Source organism: Suricata suricatta, chromosome 9 (genome assembly GCF_006229205.1).
Source record: "Suricata suricatta isolate VVHF042 chromosome 9, meerkat_22Aug2017_6uvM2_HiC, whole genome shotgun sequence".
Classification (NCBI taxonomy): Eukaryota; Metazoa; Chordata; class Mammalia; order Carnivora; family Herpestidae; genus Suricata; species Suricata suricatta.
Genome location: NC_043708.1, coordinates 84,390,299 through 84,409,536, shown reverse-complemented (window position 1 = coordinate 84,409,536; position 19,238 = coordinate 84,390,299). Strand labels below are relative to the sequence as shown.

Below are 19,238 nucleotides of genomic sequence, written 5' to 3'. Positions count from 1 at the left end.
TTAAAATTATAAAGTGTTATCATATAGTGAGGTTTTATTTATTTATTTATTTATTTATTTATTTATTTTTACACTTTATTTATTTTTGAGAGACAGAGTGTGAACAGGAGAGGGGCAGAGAGAGAAAGAGACACAGAATTTGAAGCAGGCTCCAGGCTCTGAGCTAGCAGTGAGCACAGAGCCCAATGTGGGGCTTGAACCCACAAACCGTGAGATCATGACCTGAGTCAAAGTCGGATGCTCAACTGACTGAGCCACCCAGGTGCCCCCATATATTGAGGTTTTAAAATCACATTTTGGGTGCCTGGGTGGTTCAGTTGGTTGGTTGACTGTCCAACTCTTGATTTCAGCTCAGGTCATGATCTATCTCATGGTTCATGAGGTATTGAGCACCATGTCAGGTTCCATGCTGACAGTGTAGAGCCTGTTTGGACTTCTCTCTCACCCCCTCTCTCTTTGCCTCTCCCCAGATTATGCTCTTTCTCTCAAAATAAATTTTAAAAATATTTAAAATCACATGCATTTAAAAAGTATTTTTTATGTCTTTATTTTTGAGAGGCAGTGCGAGCAGGGGAGGGTCAGAGAGAGGGAGACACAGAATCTGAAGCAGGCTCCAGGCTCTGAGCTAGCTGTCAGCACAGAGCCTGATGCGGGGCTCAAACCCACGAACCATGAGATCATGACCTGAGCTGAACCCGGATGCTCAACCAACTGAGCCACCCAGGCGCCCCTAAAATCACATGCATTTAACATGGTGTAAAATTTAGTGAATAGATGTTAAATGTAGTGAATACATTCTCAAATTGTAGATAAAGGTCATTGTATGTGCTTTGTATCGCATAATACACGTTGCACATTGTGTGTGACATAGCTGTCATTGGAGCTACAAAGACCAAGTGGCAAGAGGTGAGATGAGAACGGCTGCGTGTCATGTAATGTCTCCCAGTCTTCTCACTCCTGTCACTGCACCTGTACATATGCTGCATGTGGAGTTGAACTAAAGAGGGCTGTTCAATTAAGAAATCAGGGAGGGGCGGGTGCATCTGATTTTGGCCCAGGTCATGATCTCACAGATGGTGAATTCCAGCCCTGTGTCAGGCTCTGTGTCGACAGTTCAGAGCCTGGAGCCTGCTTTGGGTTCGGTGTCTCCCTCTTTCTCTGCCCCCACGCCATTTGCGTTCTCTCTCTCAAAAATAAACAAATATTAAAAAACCAACTTAAAAACATTAAAAAAAAAAAAAAAGAAAGAAATCAGTGAGGGGGGCTCCTGAATGGCTCAGTTAAGCATCCGACACTTGATTTCAGCTGAGGTCATGATCTTGTGGTTCCTGAGTTCGAGCCCCGTGTCAGTCTCTGTGCTGATGGTGCAGAGCCTGCTTGGGATTCTCTCTCTGTCCACCCTGTCCTCTCTCTGTCTCTCAAAATAAATATATAAACTTTAAAAAAAGAAATTAGTGAGGGTACGTAGCTTTTGATGTGATGTGAAGACTTTAAACTTTTAATTAATTTCTAAAAATAATTGTTAGGTCGAACCATGTGAACTTGCCATTTGTGTGGGTCAAAACTGGTTGAATGTCAGCAATTTCACAGGCTAAACCTCATCTATCTTCCTAAGCTATAAATATAAGGAGACAATAACATATATGTTAATTTTTAGAAGTCCAATGCATAAGTTTCCAAAACTTATCCCCCATGTATTTATTTTATTTTATATTTATACTTATTAGGGACATACAGCTGTATTGTTCTAACTAACTTAAAGATGTGGAGAGTGAGATCTAGAGATGTTATGAGCTTTGCCCAAGCCAGTTACTTATAGACCTCACTTCTTTTTACCTCTGACTTTCCATTCACTGTCCTTTCCACTGCGCTAAATCCTTTCCTTGTTGACTAAAAGTAAAATTGCATGTAACTTGCATGATTATCAAATATTTGGCTTGGTATTTGTTTAAAAATATAGTACAGGTGTGATTCAACAGGAATTATGACATTAATAAATTAATGAGATCTACAGTAACAAAAGGAAAAAATCATACCACTCTGATAGATACAGAAGAGCATGTGATAAAATTGAGCATCTATTTATCATAGAAGCTACATATTAGCAAACTAAGAATGGATGCCAATTTCCTTAATGTGAAAGGGGTGTCTAAAGAAATCTTCTAGCTAACGTTATGCTTGATGATGAAACACCACAGACGTTCTCTTTAGGTTTGGAGCAAGATAAGCCTGTTGTCGATTCTTCCCTAGTTGGTCTGTAGATATAGTGCAATCTCAGTAAAAATCCCAGAAGGTTTTCTTATGGATTTTAACAAGCTGATTATAAATATTTTTATGAAAATGCAAAGGGTCAAGAGTAGCCCTGAAAAAGAACTTGCCCTCCCAGATGTAGAAAGCTTACTCTAAAGCTCTGGCAAATATGACAGTGAGAGTATTGGTTCAGGGATAGAAAAATAGACCAGAGAACAGAATAACGAGCGTAAGCGAACTTCTGTGTGCACACTCACTTTATATATGACGGGGTGGTGCTGCGTAGTGGGCAAAGAACATTTTTTTTGATAAAGAGGGTTGGGATAACAGGATAACTGTGGGGGGGGGGGGTTAAATTGGACTTTTTTTTATTGGACTTCCTGCCTTCTATCATGCATACAATAAATTCCAAGTAGATTTCAAAACTCAAATGACAAATGTAAAACTATAAAACTTTTCGAAGATATAGAAGAATATCTTCATGACCTTGGGAGTAGGGTATGGTTTTTAACTGGCCTAAAGGGGTAAAGGAGAATGGTTACTGAGACCTAGAGAGCTGCCTAGCAAGAGTTGTGTCGCTTAGTGGAGAGTGTCCACCAACCTCAGTCACCCAACACAGCAAGAACCAAGGTATCCCGGTCCTTTCTTCTTTCTGACTCTTACTTTCTGATGGGGGGGGGGTCTCCCATGGGGCAAAACAAAAAGTCTGAGGATACTAGAGTCTTCTGTGCAGGTGAGCCTCCTGAAAAAGAAGAGTAGAGCTTGGATCTGGAGGGCAAAGATATCAGCACACACAGGCGATTCACAAGAGAGGAGACAAATGGCCAACAAACATATGAAAAGATGCTCTTGCTCGTTTTTAGTCATGGAAATGTAAACTTATTTTACCGAAAATCTAGGAGCAATTGCAATGACCATCAAAGGTAGAGAGTAGATAAATGAAACCTAGTTATAAGCCTACAGTAGAATACTATATAACAATGAAACCAAACAAACCAGGGCGCTTGGGTGAATCAGTCAGTTAAGCGTCCAACTTCCACTCAGGTTATGATCTCACGGTTTGTGGGTTTGAACTCTGTGCTGACAGCTTGGAGCCTGGAGCCTGCTTCAGAGTCTGTGTCTCTGTCTTTCTCTTCCCCTTGTTCTCTCTCTGTCTCTCTCTCTCAAAAATAAGCTTCAAAAAAAATTTTTTAAAAAAGGAGGGAATGCTTATTTCAAAGGGTAGTGGTTACCGCTGGGAGTAGCAAAGGACATGGATTGGGGGAAGAATACACCTAGGTATAATATTCTGTTATTTGGGTGATGGTTACATAGCATTACTTTAAGTGCTTCATTATATATTTTCTGTAGTCCTCTGTATAGTATATAAAATTAACAATAAATTTGTAAAAAGTAATATTTAAATGCATATTTCTATTCTTGTTTAGTCATATTTAAGTTAGTCTGCTTTACTTTGTAAATGGTTTTGTTTGGGTATTTTTGAAAATTTCCAGTGCTTAAAAGCATCTAGTTTCAAGAGCTAACCACTGTTGCCACAGTGGATTGTGCAATATTCAAGTTAAAACCACAAAAAATGGAGATAGCTTAGATTAAGTTTTTGGAATATTTAAGATAACTCTAGACTGTCATTTAAATACTAAGATGGTGCACAAACCTTCATCAGAAACTAGTATAGTAAAATATATGTGTGTAAGAACAAATTTATAGAGTGTAGGAGAATTCTCTCATAGAGAGTCATAACACTAAGGCTTTTCTTTCTAAGAAGCAACTTTATTCCTGCTGGCACCACTCAGTTGGGTTTGTACCCGAAGAACTGAGCCCCGAAGGCCATGTGTCATAGTTTTCTATGTATTTTTTACTTGTCTCTCATATATGGTAACACGCAAACATGTAATCTGATTAAGTGGTTGCATGTTACAAGGTTGTTGTCCCATACAAGCCAGGTTGCCTTGAGGTTTTTGGTTTTTTGTCTTTTCTTAGGGAGGGGACCCATATCATGAGGTTTGGCACTCTTAATTTGTAAATCCTTATTTTTTTTAATTTTTAATGTTTATATTTATTTTTGAGAGAACGTTAGCAGTGGAGGGTCAGAGAGAGAAGGAGTCACAGGATCTGAAGACAGGCTCCAGGCTCTGAGCTAGTGGTCAGCACAGAGCCTGATGCGGGGCTCGAACCCACGAACCGTGAGATCATGACCTGAGCCGAAGTCGGAGGCTTAACCGACTGAGCCACCCAGTAAACCCTTAGTTTTAAGTAGTTGAGTCTTCCACAGTGGAAGTGGGTTGGTCCGTCCTGAATCTAGCAACTTTGTAACTTGCCATCTCTGAAATCTGTCCAACAGGAATGGGATTTTTCTTCATTCTGAACTAGAAGACTTTGAACTCTTCCTCGAAAGACTGAGCCGCGTTGGGGGTGTGATGCAAGATACTCTCCCCATTCAGAACTACAGGTCCAAAGAAGGTTGGGATTTCCATTCTCACTTCATTCTCTATTGTTTGGAACACAGTCTGCAGTATCTCCTCTACGTCTATCTTGACCATTACAAGTGAGTATTGAGACTTGATTTGTCCTTGAGCAGCACAAAACAGTTTTCTCTTTCCATACTACTTCCGAATGTGACTTTCAGGCAAAAGTAAACATTCGCTTGAGGAATACTGATCGTATTGAATTAGTTTCCCTTCACTCCAGCACTTGGTACCTTAGTTCAGTGCTGCATTCATTTAAATGCTTATCATGTGTCTTTTGGTGATGTTAATCCTGTAACATCTCTGTTAGCCTATAAAATAACCAGAAAGAATAAAATGAAAGACCTGCCTTAAAAGTTTAAAGGAGAGGCAGAATGCACATTTTCAAATTTACTGGAGACTGCCAACTTTGCTCTCCAGGCTCATCATTAGGTCGATGTGATGCATGTTGCAGGTAGCGCTGGGTCACTCATTTTTGTGTTGTAAGGAATCCCACCATTTAACTGCAATACAAAGCATATATCCATTCTACCGTTAATAAAATACTTGATTTGTTTGGCTGTTAAAAAAAAAAAAAAAGGAGAGGCAGATTCTGAAAGTTAACTTGGAGTTACTTGATACCTTCATTACCAGGCAAATGAATGTTAAACAATTTTGAATTCATAACCACTACAAGGTATGTTAGGTACACTCTTAAATTAATACTTAGATAGATATACATCAGTATATACCTGCCCAAGATCAGTGTGGCTGCTGTGAATTGCTGTTGGGTCAGTGATAACAAGAATATAATATATCTCTAATATAGGAGTATTTACAGTGTTCTAAGCACTAGACTAAGTGCTCTATACTCATTATCTCCTGTAATTTTCATAAAAGTCCTATGAAGTGGTTACTAATCTCCATTACACACATGAGGAAACTGAAGCGTTGAGAAAGGCTAAGTGCCTTTCTTACAGCACATGGCTCTAATAAATGGCACAGCTCGATTTAATTCTACATAGGTTTGATTCCAGAGTCCACACTTAGGTGCTAATGAGAACCTTTTTATTTTAGTGTGTGTATTAAAGACTAGGAATTCAAATAGATTGTGTTTTTCTGGTGTGTATCACTGAAGCTTATTTAGACACAGAAATGTTTTCCCCAAAGCTGCTGGTAAGAGAAGATTTAGAGGTCATATATTCAAAGGATCTACCCTGAGACTTAATTCCTCAGTCCTCGCTTCTCTGTAGTTGTATAAAAGTTTTTCAAAGCCTCTGAAGTTTGAAAATGCTGATGGGTTTTTGTTGCTTAAAATAAAATAAAACATGACAGGACAAGGTATCTGTTAATCTGATGGAATTGGTACAATTTTATCATGGAAGTAAACACATTATAAATAAAATTATATCTGCTTCTAATTTTTCTCTATTTCCAGGCCATAAGTAATAAGTAAAGCACAACATAAGAATGGGAGTATATTATATTTACTTTTAATTCTGAAGTTCCTTTTTAAATGCTAGTTATCATCCGAGCAAACGTGATTGTAACCATCTTATCCTGTACGTTAACCAGAGTTTGTTCTTTTGTTTTATATACAGACTTAATCCTTCAAATTGTCCCTTTTTGGGAAAAAGTGAATTATATGAAGCTCACCCTTGGTTTGAATTTTTAGTTCAGTGTCAGCAAGTTTCCAGTAACTTAACAGGTATGAGTGTACTGTATTAAATACAAAACTGTCAGGGTGCCTGCGTGGCTCAGTCGATTGAGTGCCTGACTTTGGCTCATGACATGATCTCATGGTTCATGAGTTCAAGCCCCTCATTGGGCTCTGTGTAACAGCTCAGGGCCTGGAGCCCGCTTTGGATTCTGTGTCCCCTTTTCTCTTTGCCCCTTCCTTGCTCATGCTCTCTCTCTCTCTGTCTCTCTCTCTCAAAAAAAAAAAAAAAAAAAAGTCTTTGGCTAAGTAACTGGTCTGTTAAATGGTATTTAATTTGTGTTCTCTAAATAAATCATTTGGCTGTAGACAAACATCTGACTATAACCTAGGTTCAAGCTTTATTTAAAAAGCAGAAGACCAAAAATGTTGCCCTCTTGCCAACCAAGAAAAGCCAGACAGCCTGTGTGCCTGCGTTCCCTTCCCCCCAGCCTCATGCTTGTTCTTTTTAGATATCTCTCGTCTTAGTGGTTTATCACAGGATGGATTCCTGCTCTCTGGTAGACTGACACCTTTTTCTATGAAGTGGTCTGTCTTCCAGGTGCCTGCCTGAATCTTTTAGTAAGTAATAACAGATGGAATAAAAAAAAGTCCACAGTATGTGTGGGATTGTTGTGTCTTCTGTAGTGGAGTTGCTGAAGGAGAGCTTTGCCCTGGTTATAATCAGAAAAGCCCTGTGGGCGCCCCACCCCCACCTTGAAGGTTTGGCTGGTATTATTCCAGAGACTTACTTGGGGAAGGGGACAGGCAGAGCATTACACAGGCAAGGAGTATCAACAGCCAATCTTTCACTTTTATGTAATTCCTGTTTTTTCCCCAAAGAATTTTTTCATAATGTGGGTTGGGTGTTTGGTTTGGGGTTTTTTGTGTGTGTGTTGATAATAATATATGTTTATTGTAAAGAAAAATTGGAAGCTACAGACAACTATTAAGAAGGTAAAACTCTGCAGGTAGATAGCCTAGGTAGATAATCATCCACAGGCAACTCTTGATCTGTCTTAATGTATTTTGTTCTGGTTATTTCCTCTATACTTTTTTTTTAAGTCTGGTCTGTATATTATATTTCATTCATCCAACAAATGTTTATTAAGCTCACACATCATGACAGTCTATCTGTGAGAGTTAGTATTTTAGGCATGGATTTTATGAGCTCTTTGCTGAAGACCCTCATTCTTAGGTTGTCTTTTGTTAATTTGTTGTTAAAATACCCAGCCCCCCCCCCCACCAGTTCATTACTGCCTTTCAGTTTTCTTTTGTTTACCTCAGTTGTTTCAACAGTTGTTGTCTCGGTTGTTTGAATAGAAGTTTTTATTTTTATGTGGACACATCTCTCATTGTTTTCCCTTTATGGTACTTTTTTATTGCTTTTAAACTTAGAAAGTCCTTCATACTGTGAGTGGCGTGAAAAGTTTTCTTCTTGAGAATTATGTAATTCTTGCTCTTAAGGAGAAAAATGTGCTTTTTTGTTTTCCAGATCCCAAACTGATCTTCCAGGCTAGCCTTGCAAATGCTCAGATCCTGATTCCCAGCAACCAGGCCAGTGTAAGCAGTATGCTGCTGGAAGGACACACTCTCCTGGCCCTTGCCACCACAATGTATGCCCCTGGGGGTGTCAGCCAGGTATGGGTAACACTTTTTCCTGTTAGGGCAAAATAGGACTGATTTTAAACTTAGCAGAAATATCTATGGATTTTCTAGACCTCCTGTGATACTCAAATATAACTATTTACAAGTATTTCATAATATTAAAGAGCATAAAACAAAGGATAAAGTTTTATATTTTATATTATACCCTCTTAAGTTGAAAGGGAACTAACATGTGGTCTAGAGATTCTTTTTTTTTTTTTTTTTAACCTTTGTTTTCTTTCTTTCTTTTTTTAAGTGGATTTCAGGAGCCTTGTGCTAGGGTTCTCCAGAGAAACAGAATCAGTTGTGTATATATATCTGGTATTTATTTTTTTTTGAGAGTATTTTTTTTTTGAGTTTGTGTGTGTGTATATCCAGTATTTATTTATTTTTGTGTGTATTATCTGGTATTTATTTATTTTTTTGCACAAACCAGGGAGGGGCAGAGAGAGAGACAGAGCAGGCTCGGTGCCATCAGTGCAGAGCCCTATGCGGGGCTCCAACTCCTGAACTCTGAGAACCTGAGCCAAGATCAAGAGTCAGATGCTTAACTGACTGAGCTACCCAGGTGCCCCTACCTTTGTTTCTAAACTCTGGGTTTGTTTTAAGGATAGAATCAGTATCCTATTGCTCCTGGGAGTAACTCCTTCAGAGTGTGGTTTAGGAATTATTCTCTACTGTTTGTACTCTTAGAGAGGCTTAAAAAGGAAATCATAATTTTTAACTATCCATATAAACTCTTTTAAGGGACTCAGTGGAAATTTGCCCATCTCTGCTTCTTTGAAAGTTTAGTATGCCTGGGTAGAGGGAACTTAAGAATGCTGTTTAACATCTAATCCTTAAAAAGCTTCTTACTGGTGCTAATTTAATACTACCTCTTCCAAATTATTACAGTGTATTTTAATTCACATAGTTATCTATTCCTCTGTTTATAATCGCCTGTCAGAAAATAGTCATAGGGTAACTTAAGTGCTGAGGGAAAAGTACTTAGGTAGAAGTCATCTAGTCAAGTCATTTTTTTCCTTTAAAAATATTTACTATTTAAATATTTTAAGGGGTGCCTGGGTGGCTCAGCCAGTTGAGCGTCTGACTCTTGATTTTAGTTCAGGTCATGATCCCAGGGTCATGGGATCGAGCCCTGTGTCAGGCTCCCTGCTGAGTGTGGAGCATGCTTAAAATTCTCTCTCTCTCTCTCCTTTTCTCTTTCTCTCCCTCTCTCCCTGCCCCCGCCCCTCCTCACACATGTGCTGTCTAAATAAATAAAATTTTTAAAAATAAAAAATATTCTAAATACTTTAGTAGCAAAGCCTTTTTTCAAACAGGTTTTTCACATAGAGTTTGAAAACCACTGATCTAGATGAAACTTCCTAATCTTATAGATGAGGCAACGGAGACCTGATGTTGAGTATCTGGTCAAAGGTCACCAGCTAGTTTTTCCTAGAACCAGAATGAAAACTATTGGCTTCTGACTCCTTGACCATTGTTTGTTTGTTTTCACTTCCATGTATTTTTTCAAGCTAACCTTGTTTTACTCTTGTGAAAAAAAAGACTTAAATTTGGGGAAGAGAAAACCCTTACTCTGTACCATGTGATCTTTTTATTTAGGTTGTTCAGAATGGTGAAAATGAGACCTGTCTGAGGAAAGTAGATCCCCAGTTACTGAAGATGGCGTTGACCCCTTATCCCAAGCTAAAAACTGCTCTCTTCCCACAGTGCACTGCTTCTAATGTCCTGCCACCTGATATCACGCTTTACCACCTTATGCAGGTACAGTATTTAGGTGGCTAGTATTTAGGGCTATCAGTCAAGGTTCAGCCAGGAAAACAGAAACCTACTCTGGGTCTTTCACTGTTTATTATTTATTTTTGAGAGAAAGAGAGACAGTGAAAGCAGGGGAGGGGCAGAGAGAGAGAGGGAGACACAGAATGAAGCAGACTCCAGGCTCTGAGCTGTCAGCACAGAGTCTGATGCAGGGCTCAAACTTACCAACCACAAGATCATGACCTGAGCTGAAATCAGATGCTTAACCAACTGCGCCACCCAGGCACCCCTACCCTGGATCTTTCAAATGGGAAATTACAAGTAATAGAAAGGAGAATCTCAACATGCCCTGGTGAGACACCCAAAAACTGATGAAGAAAGAAGCCATCAACAACCCTAAAGCTGTAAGACCACTACAAGAAAGTGGTGTCATCAGAACCCAGAAGCTGGAGCCAGCCCTGGGAGCTAAACTCACAACCAGGCTGCCGATTGATAACTGGAAACGGGGTGGAGCTGGAACCTTGGAGGAGATACCCCAGAAAAAAGGAGAAAAATATCCTGGTTTCTCCCCTCTTCTCACCGTTAATATCCCATGTTGTTCTCTGGGCTAACCCTACTGGTAGCCAAAGGGCAAATAAGCTTGGGCAGTGCAGTTCTCTGTAGAATGGGGCAGAACAGGGGAAGCTTAGAAATGGGTCTGAGAGCAAACAGATAATTGGCCAGCATACTCGTCTGCTGCTTTCATCAAAAGCAACTTCATTCTACTACTGATCACTTGTACCTGTCTCTAATGAATAGGGCTATTTGTTTATTTAAATCAATGCTTCTTAACTATTTTTAGGACAAAACCTCGTAAGAATGTGAGAGAGCTATGAGTCATCTACCCAGAAAAATTGCACATACACGTATAAGTTTGCATATATTTCCGAGGAATTTGTACACCCTGAAACCTATTCAGGGATCCTCTGTGATGAACACACTCTTGTTCATTTTTCATTTCAAAGGGCTTTTGCTTTTTTCTCTGGGGGCACATATTCCCATAGTGTCTTTAATTCAACATCAACTCTATAATCTATAAGCTAAAAAATTTCTCCAGTGTGAACAGTCCTTAACTTATAGAGTAGTGCTGCTCAGAAATGGCCCCAGGTGGGTGCCAGTCCATGAACTGCTTGTTGCTGGAATGTGATGAGATTAGGATCTTGCACCATTATCTAAATCTGTGTTACTAAGTACACTGTTCAGTTCAGCAGGACTTTTTTGTTGTATTTGTTTTTGTTTTGCTGTTTGGTCTTTGTAGCGAGACACTCTTGAAGCAGGAAGCATTTAGCTAGATTTAAATTTATTGCCAGCTTCTTATCTCATTACAAACCAGTAGCACTAGTATAAACTATTCAAAAGTGGATTATACCCAAACAGTTTCACTACCTAAAGTGGATTCAATCAGCCTGAAACGTAAGTGGTTTCAGGTTGTTCTTTGTTCTGTTCTCAAGTTGACTGATGCAATTTTTTTAGTCATATTACTTTATGAAAAGTAGCCTTTCTTTAATAGACCACAAAATCTTCCTTAATTTTTATTTATTTATTTTTATTTTTTTGCCGCTTTTTCCTTAGCCACTCATATCTTGACTTAAAAGTTTTATTTTCTCCTTTATCTTTTCTACCATCTGTTGATCATCTTCGCTAAACCTTTGGCTTAGGCAGATTTCACACCGCTATGGCTCCTGGCTTTCAAACCGTTTTTGACTGGCTTAACCTTACTGCACTCTTTTTTCTTTGGTGGTGGTGGTGGTGGTGGTTCCTTCACCACATTCCTCTAACCTTTGATCTACTTTTCCTTTTTCCTTTCCAGACCTGCCTTAGCTTACCTCGTCTTGTTTACATGGTAACATTTTCTAGCCTCTTAGTTCTCTTGCTTTTGGATTCCAAAAGTATTTCAAAAATGATTTACATTATAATTGATGCTGTTTCAACCTAAAGACAATACACTTTGCAGTTTGAAGTGAGGGAATTCTTTAAAAGTAACACAGCCAGTTCTGTTCTTACTAACATAGCAAAGTGTCTCGTGCATTTTTTTTTTTGTAAGTTGGAGTCAAAGAATTTATGTCCAGAAAGATAAGGTCGAAGAAGGGAAGCAAACTGCCCGTGAAATCTTTCCCTAATTTTGTTTACTTATTTTAGAGTCAATTAACTTTTAATTCTGACCTCTCCCCTTTTTCAGTCATTATTGCCCTTTGATCCTAGCAGATTGTTTGGCTGGCAATCTGCCAACACACTGGCCATCGGAGGTAAGTTATTACAGGTACTTAGGGCTTTAGAAGTTAATTATTTCAGCAGTGGTAACAGTAGAAGTTAATTTATGTAAAGCCAATCCAGTTTGTTTTCATTTTTGTTTTTTTGCGAGAGAGTGAGAGAGAGAGAGAGGGAATATGTTCATGAGTGAGGGGGTGGGCGGGGAAGGGACAATGGAAAGGGAGAGAGAGAATTCTAAGTGGGCACCAGTGTGGAGCCCAGTACAAAGCTCGATCTTAAGACTCATCATTGAGATCATGACTTGAGGTGAAATCAGAAGTAGGTAGCTTAACCAACTGAATCACCCAGGAGCCCCTCGCTGCTTTCTATTTTAAAAATAAAGATGCATTCCGATGGAAAACATTTTCTAGGAGACCGAACTGAACATTTTGTGAATTAAAAGTAATTGTATTACATCACTAGTGCTATTCTTGCAGAGAAATATAAGATGTATTATCTTAAGATGTATCTGTATTACCTATCTGCTTAAATTTCTCCCTTTCCAAAAATCCCTATTTGTTTGCAGTACAGTATTGTAAATAAGGTTAAGAGCATAGGTTTGTGGAATTAGACAAATCCTGGCTCGACCATGGAATAGTCTATATGACCTTGAGTAAGTGATTTAAGCTCTCTTCAGTTTCCTATAAAATAAGGTTCATAACACTGTATTATTTGAGAATGAAAGGAGACAAGGTATTTAAAAAGCTCTCACAGCTCCTGGTAAGCATGGTAGCACCAGATGCAGATACATTGCTGTTATTTTTAGACCATATGCATTTATGATTTTTTTTCCTTTAGTCCCATGCTTAAACTCTACTATTTTCTCTTTTACTTTTAAATTTAGAGTGAGCCTTTAATATCATGGTACTTGTGGTGTCTCTGCCAATATTACTCTAAAGTAGGCTTCAGATTAGCACTTTGCACATAATATATAGCCTGTAAATATTTATGGACATGCATAAAAATGAATTTCCTAATGGGTCCATTTTGTAAGTTCAAATCTCAGTATACTTAATTCTAGTGCCCAGAGCTCAGTGTAGTCCCAGGCCTATAATAGATGTTCAATAAATACTTGTTGACAGCTAGATTAAGTAAGTATGTATTGCATTTTCAAGTGAAAATACTTTCTTAATCTCAGTGAACTGCTACTAGACTGTGGACTGATTTCCCTGTCCTGTTCTAATGCCTCCAACTCCAACAAATTTGTCAGTGTCCTGACCCCCCTTTTGGAGACTGAGCACTGTGCTGGGTCCACTAGGAGACAGAGTTGAGGCGTATTTAAAACCTATCTGAAGAAGTAAAGCACAAAGTAAATGAAACAATTACGAAAACATAATGTGGATTTATGAAATTGGAGAATTGTATTTAATTAGAATGTTTACTTCTTTTTTCATATGATCATACCACTGGAAAGAGATGTAGAGTGACTGTGAGATGGCTTGGCTTCTGTCAGGCCAGAGAAAAATTTCCTTTTGGGTAGAATTTTTTTTTTTTTAATACATTCTCCATACTAGCCCCCACTTGCTAAGAAATCAGGGTCTTCCTTGAACTAAAAACTTGGCGCCTGGGTGGCTCAGTCGGTTAAGCATCTGACTTCGGCTCAGGTCATGATCTCACGGTTCGTGTAGGGCTCTGTGCTGACAGCTCAGAGCCTGGAGCCTGCTTCAGATTCTGTGTCTCCTTCTCTCTCAGCCCTTCTCCTGCTCACACTCTGTCTCTCTGTCTCTCAAAAATAAACAAACATTAAAAATTAAAAGAAAAATAAAGTTAAAAAAAAAAAAACCTCAAGGTAGCTCATTTGGTGCCAGGCAGTGCTATATACTTCATATGTATTCAGCAAATATTTAGTAAGCAAGCAAAGTTTTCTGTGTAATTACAAGTTACCAAAGTCACTGTGATCTCATACAGAATATAGATAAGGCATGTGATGGTTTTTTAATCTCAAAGGTGGTACTTTTAAGTAATAGCTTTGTAAGATGGCAGACACCTTTCTTCCAAGCCTTTTTTTTTTTTTTTTAAACCAAGTCGCAATATATAAAATCCTTGGAATGTACTGGAGGACTTTTTTTTTTTTTTTCCCGGAAATGTTTTGAACTTTGAAAAGAAGAGCTGATGCATTTTTCCAGAACTTGTTCCATAACAGTTAAAAATGGTATTTCAGGGCCACCCAGGTGACTTAGTCAATTGAGCATCCGGCTCTTTATTTCATCTTAGGTCGTGATCTCACAGTTCACGAGATCAAGCCCCACGTCTGGCTCTGCACTGATAGTATGGAGTCTGCTTGGGATTTTCTGTCTCCCTTACTCTGTGCCCCTCCCCCATTGGCTCGCTCTCGCTCGCGCGCTCTCTCTCTCTCTCTCTCTCTCTCTCTCTCTCAAAAGTAAATAAATGTTAAAAATATACATTTAAAAAAACAAAAAATATTATTTCATTTTTTTCTAGGTAGTGAGTGGCCTTAGAGGCAGTTAAAGATTAGGGCTTGACAGGAGTGGTTATTTCATACTAACTTACACACAAGTTATCTTCTTCCTTCAGATTTCTCTAGAGAGGAAAAAATTTTTTCTGCTATTTTCGTCGGCACAGAAGAGCTTTTAACTGAGCTACTCTGTTGGTCTTAGAAAGGTGGAACCATCATACAGATAATAAGAGTCCTCCATGAAAACATCACCAGAAAGTCCAGCTAATGATAATATGTTCCTACAGTTTCCTTTTGTTAAGATGAAGAAAAGGATATTCTTAAAACTGTTTATAGGAGGAAGGTGTAGTGAGTTGACCATGTTGAATAGAAGACTCATATAAATATATTATGAAGGGATTTCATTGTGTAATGAGCTGCATGAATTAATTAAAAAGCTCCTTTTGCAGGTCATTAGAGATTTTACAAGCTAAAGGGTTATTGCCACTATGAACTTAAATGATCATCAAATCCAGAATTAAGGCATCTAAAATAAGTTTAGTGAGGAAAAAGCATAATATAAGTTTTTATACAGCTTTTCGAGTACATATTTTTATGTAAAATGAAGGGCGGCTTCTACACATTAAACTATTACATTTTGGTGGTTCACAGTAATACACGGTGGTACAAAATGTAGCAACTGGGTTTCTTTTACCATTGCAGAGTTAAGTTTCCCACATGCAGATTTAAAATTGATCATGGTAAAGTATAGATGGTTAATTTTGCTTTACTTTCCCCCCAGATACAGTGAGTCATCTGCCACATTTTTCTAGCCCTGACCTGGTTAATAAATATGCTATAGTGGAACGTCTGAATTTTGCTTATTATTTACAACATGGACGGCCTTCGTTTGCATTTGGTACTTTTCTGGTCCAGGAATTAACCAAGAGCAAGACTCCCAAGCAGCTGTGAGTATTTAAGGCATAATTTGTACTCTTAATAAAATGAGTATTTTACACACACATTTGAAAAAATATTCTGAAAATATGTCACAGTTAAGTAATTATATTTGGCTAGTAAGTTGGTGTCTTTCCCCGCCTTTGTGCTTTTATGTATCTCCCAAGTGTGGGGAATTTAGTGTGTCTTTGTTGATAGGAAAAAAGATAATGAAGATAATATTAAAAGATACTTTTAATGTCTTTAAAAATTCTGTTTAACACAAAAAAATGACCTAGGAGCTTGCCAAATATTAGTGGTTACTCTAAAGAGTGGATTGTATAATAAGATATGAATTCTGTATTTATGATCTTCATTTTTATAATTCACTTTTATAAAGCACAGAATTGGCAGGAGTATGTTATATAATCAGTTAAATATAGATTTGCTTTATTGATTTGTTTTATAGCTAACAAAGTATTGCAGTTTTATGATAAAAATATATTTCAAATAATAAGTAATATTCAAGTAATTCAGAAGGGTGAAAAATGAAAGATAAAAGTCCCTGAGCCCTACGTAGTAAATCAACATGGTTAATTTCATGTGCATCTGTCCTTGGAATTCTTCTGTGCACGTAAAACTATATAAATAGGGATGCCTGGGTTGCTCAGTGGGTTGAGTGTCTGATTCTTGATTTTGGCTCACGTCATGATCTCCCAGTTCGTAAGATGGAACACCATGTCAGGCTGTGCACTGACAGCATGGAGCCTGCTTGAGATTCTCTCTGCCTCTCTCCTCCTCCCACAAGTGCGTTCCCTCAAAATAAGTAAACATTAAAAAAATTTTTTTAAACCTAATATGTCAAACTTTAATTTGCATTAATTTTCTTGGTAGTACATATACATACTCATAACTGATAAGATCACAAGTTGACAGTCTTTCCGAAGTTCTGTGTTCCCTGGAGGAAGTTGGAAGCAAGAATAATTTGGCTTATGAACAAGTGTTTTAGGAGAAGGTGAAATATAAGGGAATGGGAGCTGTGGAGACAAATAAACACTACCAAGAACCTAAATGGGTGTGTGCAGGGGGCAACACTCCACCAGCGTCTGACACTTCACGTATCACTTGTAATTCTATCTGCTCTTCCTGGTGAGACACAATTTCTATATACTGATGTGATTTCGATTCCTTTCTTTTTCAGGATCCAGCAAGTAGGCAACGAAGCCTATGCTTTAGGACTCTCCTCCTTCTACATACCTTCAGTAGGAGCTGCGTGTGTTTGTTTCTTAGAACTGCTTGGCCTTGACAGCCTCAAGCTCAGAGTTGATATGAAAGTGGCCAATATAATTTTGAGCTACAAGTGTAGAAATGAAGATGCTCAGTACCGTTGTATCAGAGAGTCTCTAGGTACAGCACCTTTTTCTCTCTGGGGTTTGTTTTGTTTAGAGGGCAAGGGATGAATAAGTCTGAGGCATTGGATTGTGAGTGATTGGAGAAGAAACAGTTACCTTCCTGTTTCATTCTTTTCCTGCAGAATACTTGCACTTTATCTCACTTTCTTGGGCCCTTTAATTAGGTTCTGAAATGGACCTAGGCCATACTCTTCAAACAGTTCCTAACCCTTTGTCTTTACCATATTTTATTGTTTATATTTCTTACAGCTGAAAAACTATCTAAATTGGCTCTGGGTGAAAAGGCAACCATAGAAGAATTGCTTATTCTTTTAGAAGAAGGAATATGGAACAGCATTCAGCAGCAGGAAATAAATAGGTTTGTTGAAATGCAATCTCAGTCTCTTTGCCAGTACACTTGAATCTTCCAATCTGTGTTTGGCTAGTCTTTCTTCCAATGCCTCACATATTTTTCTCAATCCCTTCAGGCCTTCTTACTCAGCCAGCACATAGCAGATACTCAGTAAATGGACAGTGGGTTTTTATTGCTTCTTGCCATCACTAAGAGGAGCATGAAGATAATTATTCACTCTTTAGAGCTGAAGTTGGCAAGAGCTGGAGGAGTGCGCTGTCTCCTCCACTGTCCTGCTGGTCAGAGAAATCTCTTAAGTGTCACATATTGAAATCATTTAAAAAATGTGGGATGGATCTCACAAAATTTGACTCTAAGTGATGTCTTAATTATTTCTTGCTAATGTATGTTAGTTGATAATGAAAGTTGAGGTGACCACCTATCCACAAAAACTCCTCTGTGTACACATTTATACCATCTTTCTCCTGTGCTCTGCCGCCCGAGATGATCCTGGGAGCACACCATTCTCCTATACCTGCTCTGAGAAACTCTGTTTTCAACAGTTTCCTGCTGCCAACAGGCACAGGTACTCCCCCCACCCCTAGTGAGGAAGCACACGCACCCGTCTGGGCTCTGATACTCTAAAGTAAATCATGCAAAAACAGTTAAGCACTCAGGAAATTTCTTGAGATTGTTTACTCAATTCTCCTTAACGGTGGTTTATAGCTACTATAATCGATCTAGTGATAGATACTTGGTTGATGAAAGGAATGAATTCTGCTGGTATGCTAAGAAAGCTTTTATGTAATGGGTGCAAGAGTCCTCTCCCTCCTTCCACCCCTCCAAGAACAGCCTAATAAACATTGATATTTGTTGAAAGGCTTTTTAGAACATATGGTATAACTAAATTTATTTAAGATTTTACTATTTTTTTTTTTTACTAATTTTCCAGTTTAAAGCTATATTTTAACAAGTTTTTTTTTTCCCCCCTCTACTGCCCAATTACAGGTTATCTAGTGAATCCAGCAGCCAGTGGGCATTAGCGGTACAGTTCTGCAGGCTTCACAATGTGAAACTGAGCACGTCTTATCTCAGAGAATGTGCCAAAGCGAATGATTGGTTACAGTTCATTATTCACAGCCAACTCCATAACTATCACCCAGAGGAGGTAAGCCACTGTTTGTTCCCAACTATTCCAGCAGAGGAAATTGGAAGACTTTTGGGTAGAAAAATAGTGTTCTTTCTGTTGTATATACCTAGGTTTTTGTTTTATATGATACTACTATTTTTACTAAGATTTCAGTGGATTGGCTTCAGATAAAGTACTAATCATTAGTACTAAAGAGCTGAAGGAAAGAGTTTTTGTGACTCTAGATTGAGTATGGAAATTCACTCCAAAGCAATAAATTTGTAAAATTGCATGGTCACTTCCCCCACACACCATTCAGGGTGAGAAAGAACAATTTTGCCTTTTCTCTAACATTTTCAGCTCCAGATAAAATTGACAGTTGTCTTTTTTAATCATCCGTTTTCTAGGTGAAATCTCTTCTTCAGTACTTCTGTCCTGTCCTTCAAGACCACTTAAGACTTGCTTTTGAGAATATGCCCTCATTGTCCATCTCCAGAATGGACAGTGATCAGGTCTGCAACAGGTCCCCCCAGGAATTCCAGGGAAACAAAGAAGAGATGACTGATCTCTTTGAAGTTCTGCTCCAGTGCTCAGAGGAGCAAGACTCCGGGTGCTGGCTCCTCAGTGAAGCCGTGAAACAGCAGGCCCCTATCCTTAGTGTGCTGGCCTCATGTCTCCAGGTGAGGATAATGAGAAACCTAAATTAACAACCCAGTGAAGAAATGGGCAGAAGACATAAACCGACACTTCTCCAAAGAGGACATCCAGATGGCCTACAGGCACATGAAACGATGCTCAACATCACTCATCATCAGGGAAACACAAATCAAAACCACACTGAGATACCACCTCACGCCAGTCAGAGTGGCTAAAATGAACAAATCAAGAGACTATAGATGCTGGCGAGGTTGTGGAGAAACGGGCACCCTCCTAAACTGCTGGTGGAAA

The 19,238-nt window shown here is 38.6% G+C and overlaps 1 protein-coding gene across 3 annotated transcripts in view; it reads left to right on the top strand.

The window, feature by feature from the left end:
* SPG11 (SPG11 vesicle trafficking associated, spatacsin) overlaps positions 1–19,238 on the top strand; it is an 84,147-nt gene that overhangs the window by 35,762 nt on the left and 29,147 nt on the right. For 2 of the 3 annotated variants that reach the window (XM_029951351.1, XM_029951354.1), the window contains 10 exons: positions 4,592–4,795; positions 6,296–6,402; positions 7,886–8,031; positions 9,643–9,804; positions 12,017–12,083; positions 15,285–15,450; positions 16,620–16,825; positions 17,080–17,188; positions 18,170–18,329; positions 18,698–18,970. In XM_029951351.1, the coding sequence (XP_029807211.1) occupies positions 4,592–4,795; positions 6,296–6,402; positions 7,886–8,031; positions 9,643–9,804; positions 12,017–12,083; positions 15,285–15,450; positions 16,620–16,825; positions 17,080–17,188; positions 18,170–18,329; positions 18,698–18,970 (1,600 nt within the window). The remainder of the gene's footprint in view (positions 1–4,591; positions 4,796–6,295; positions 6,403–7,885; positions 8,032–9,642; positions 9,805–12,016; positions 12,084–15,284; positions 15,451–16,619; positions 16,826–17,079; positions 17,189–18,169; positions 18,330–18,697; positions 18,971–19,238) is intronic. The other variant, XM_029951353.1, reaches the window with a different exon arrangement.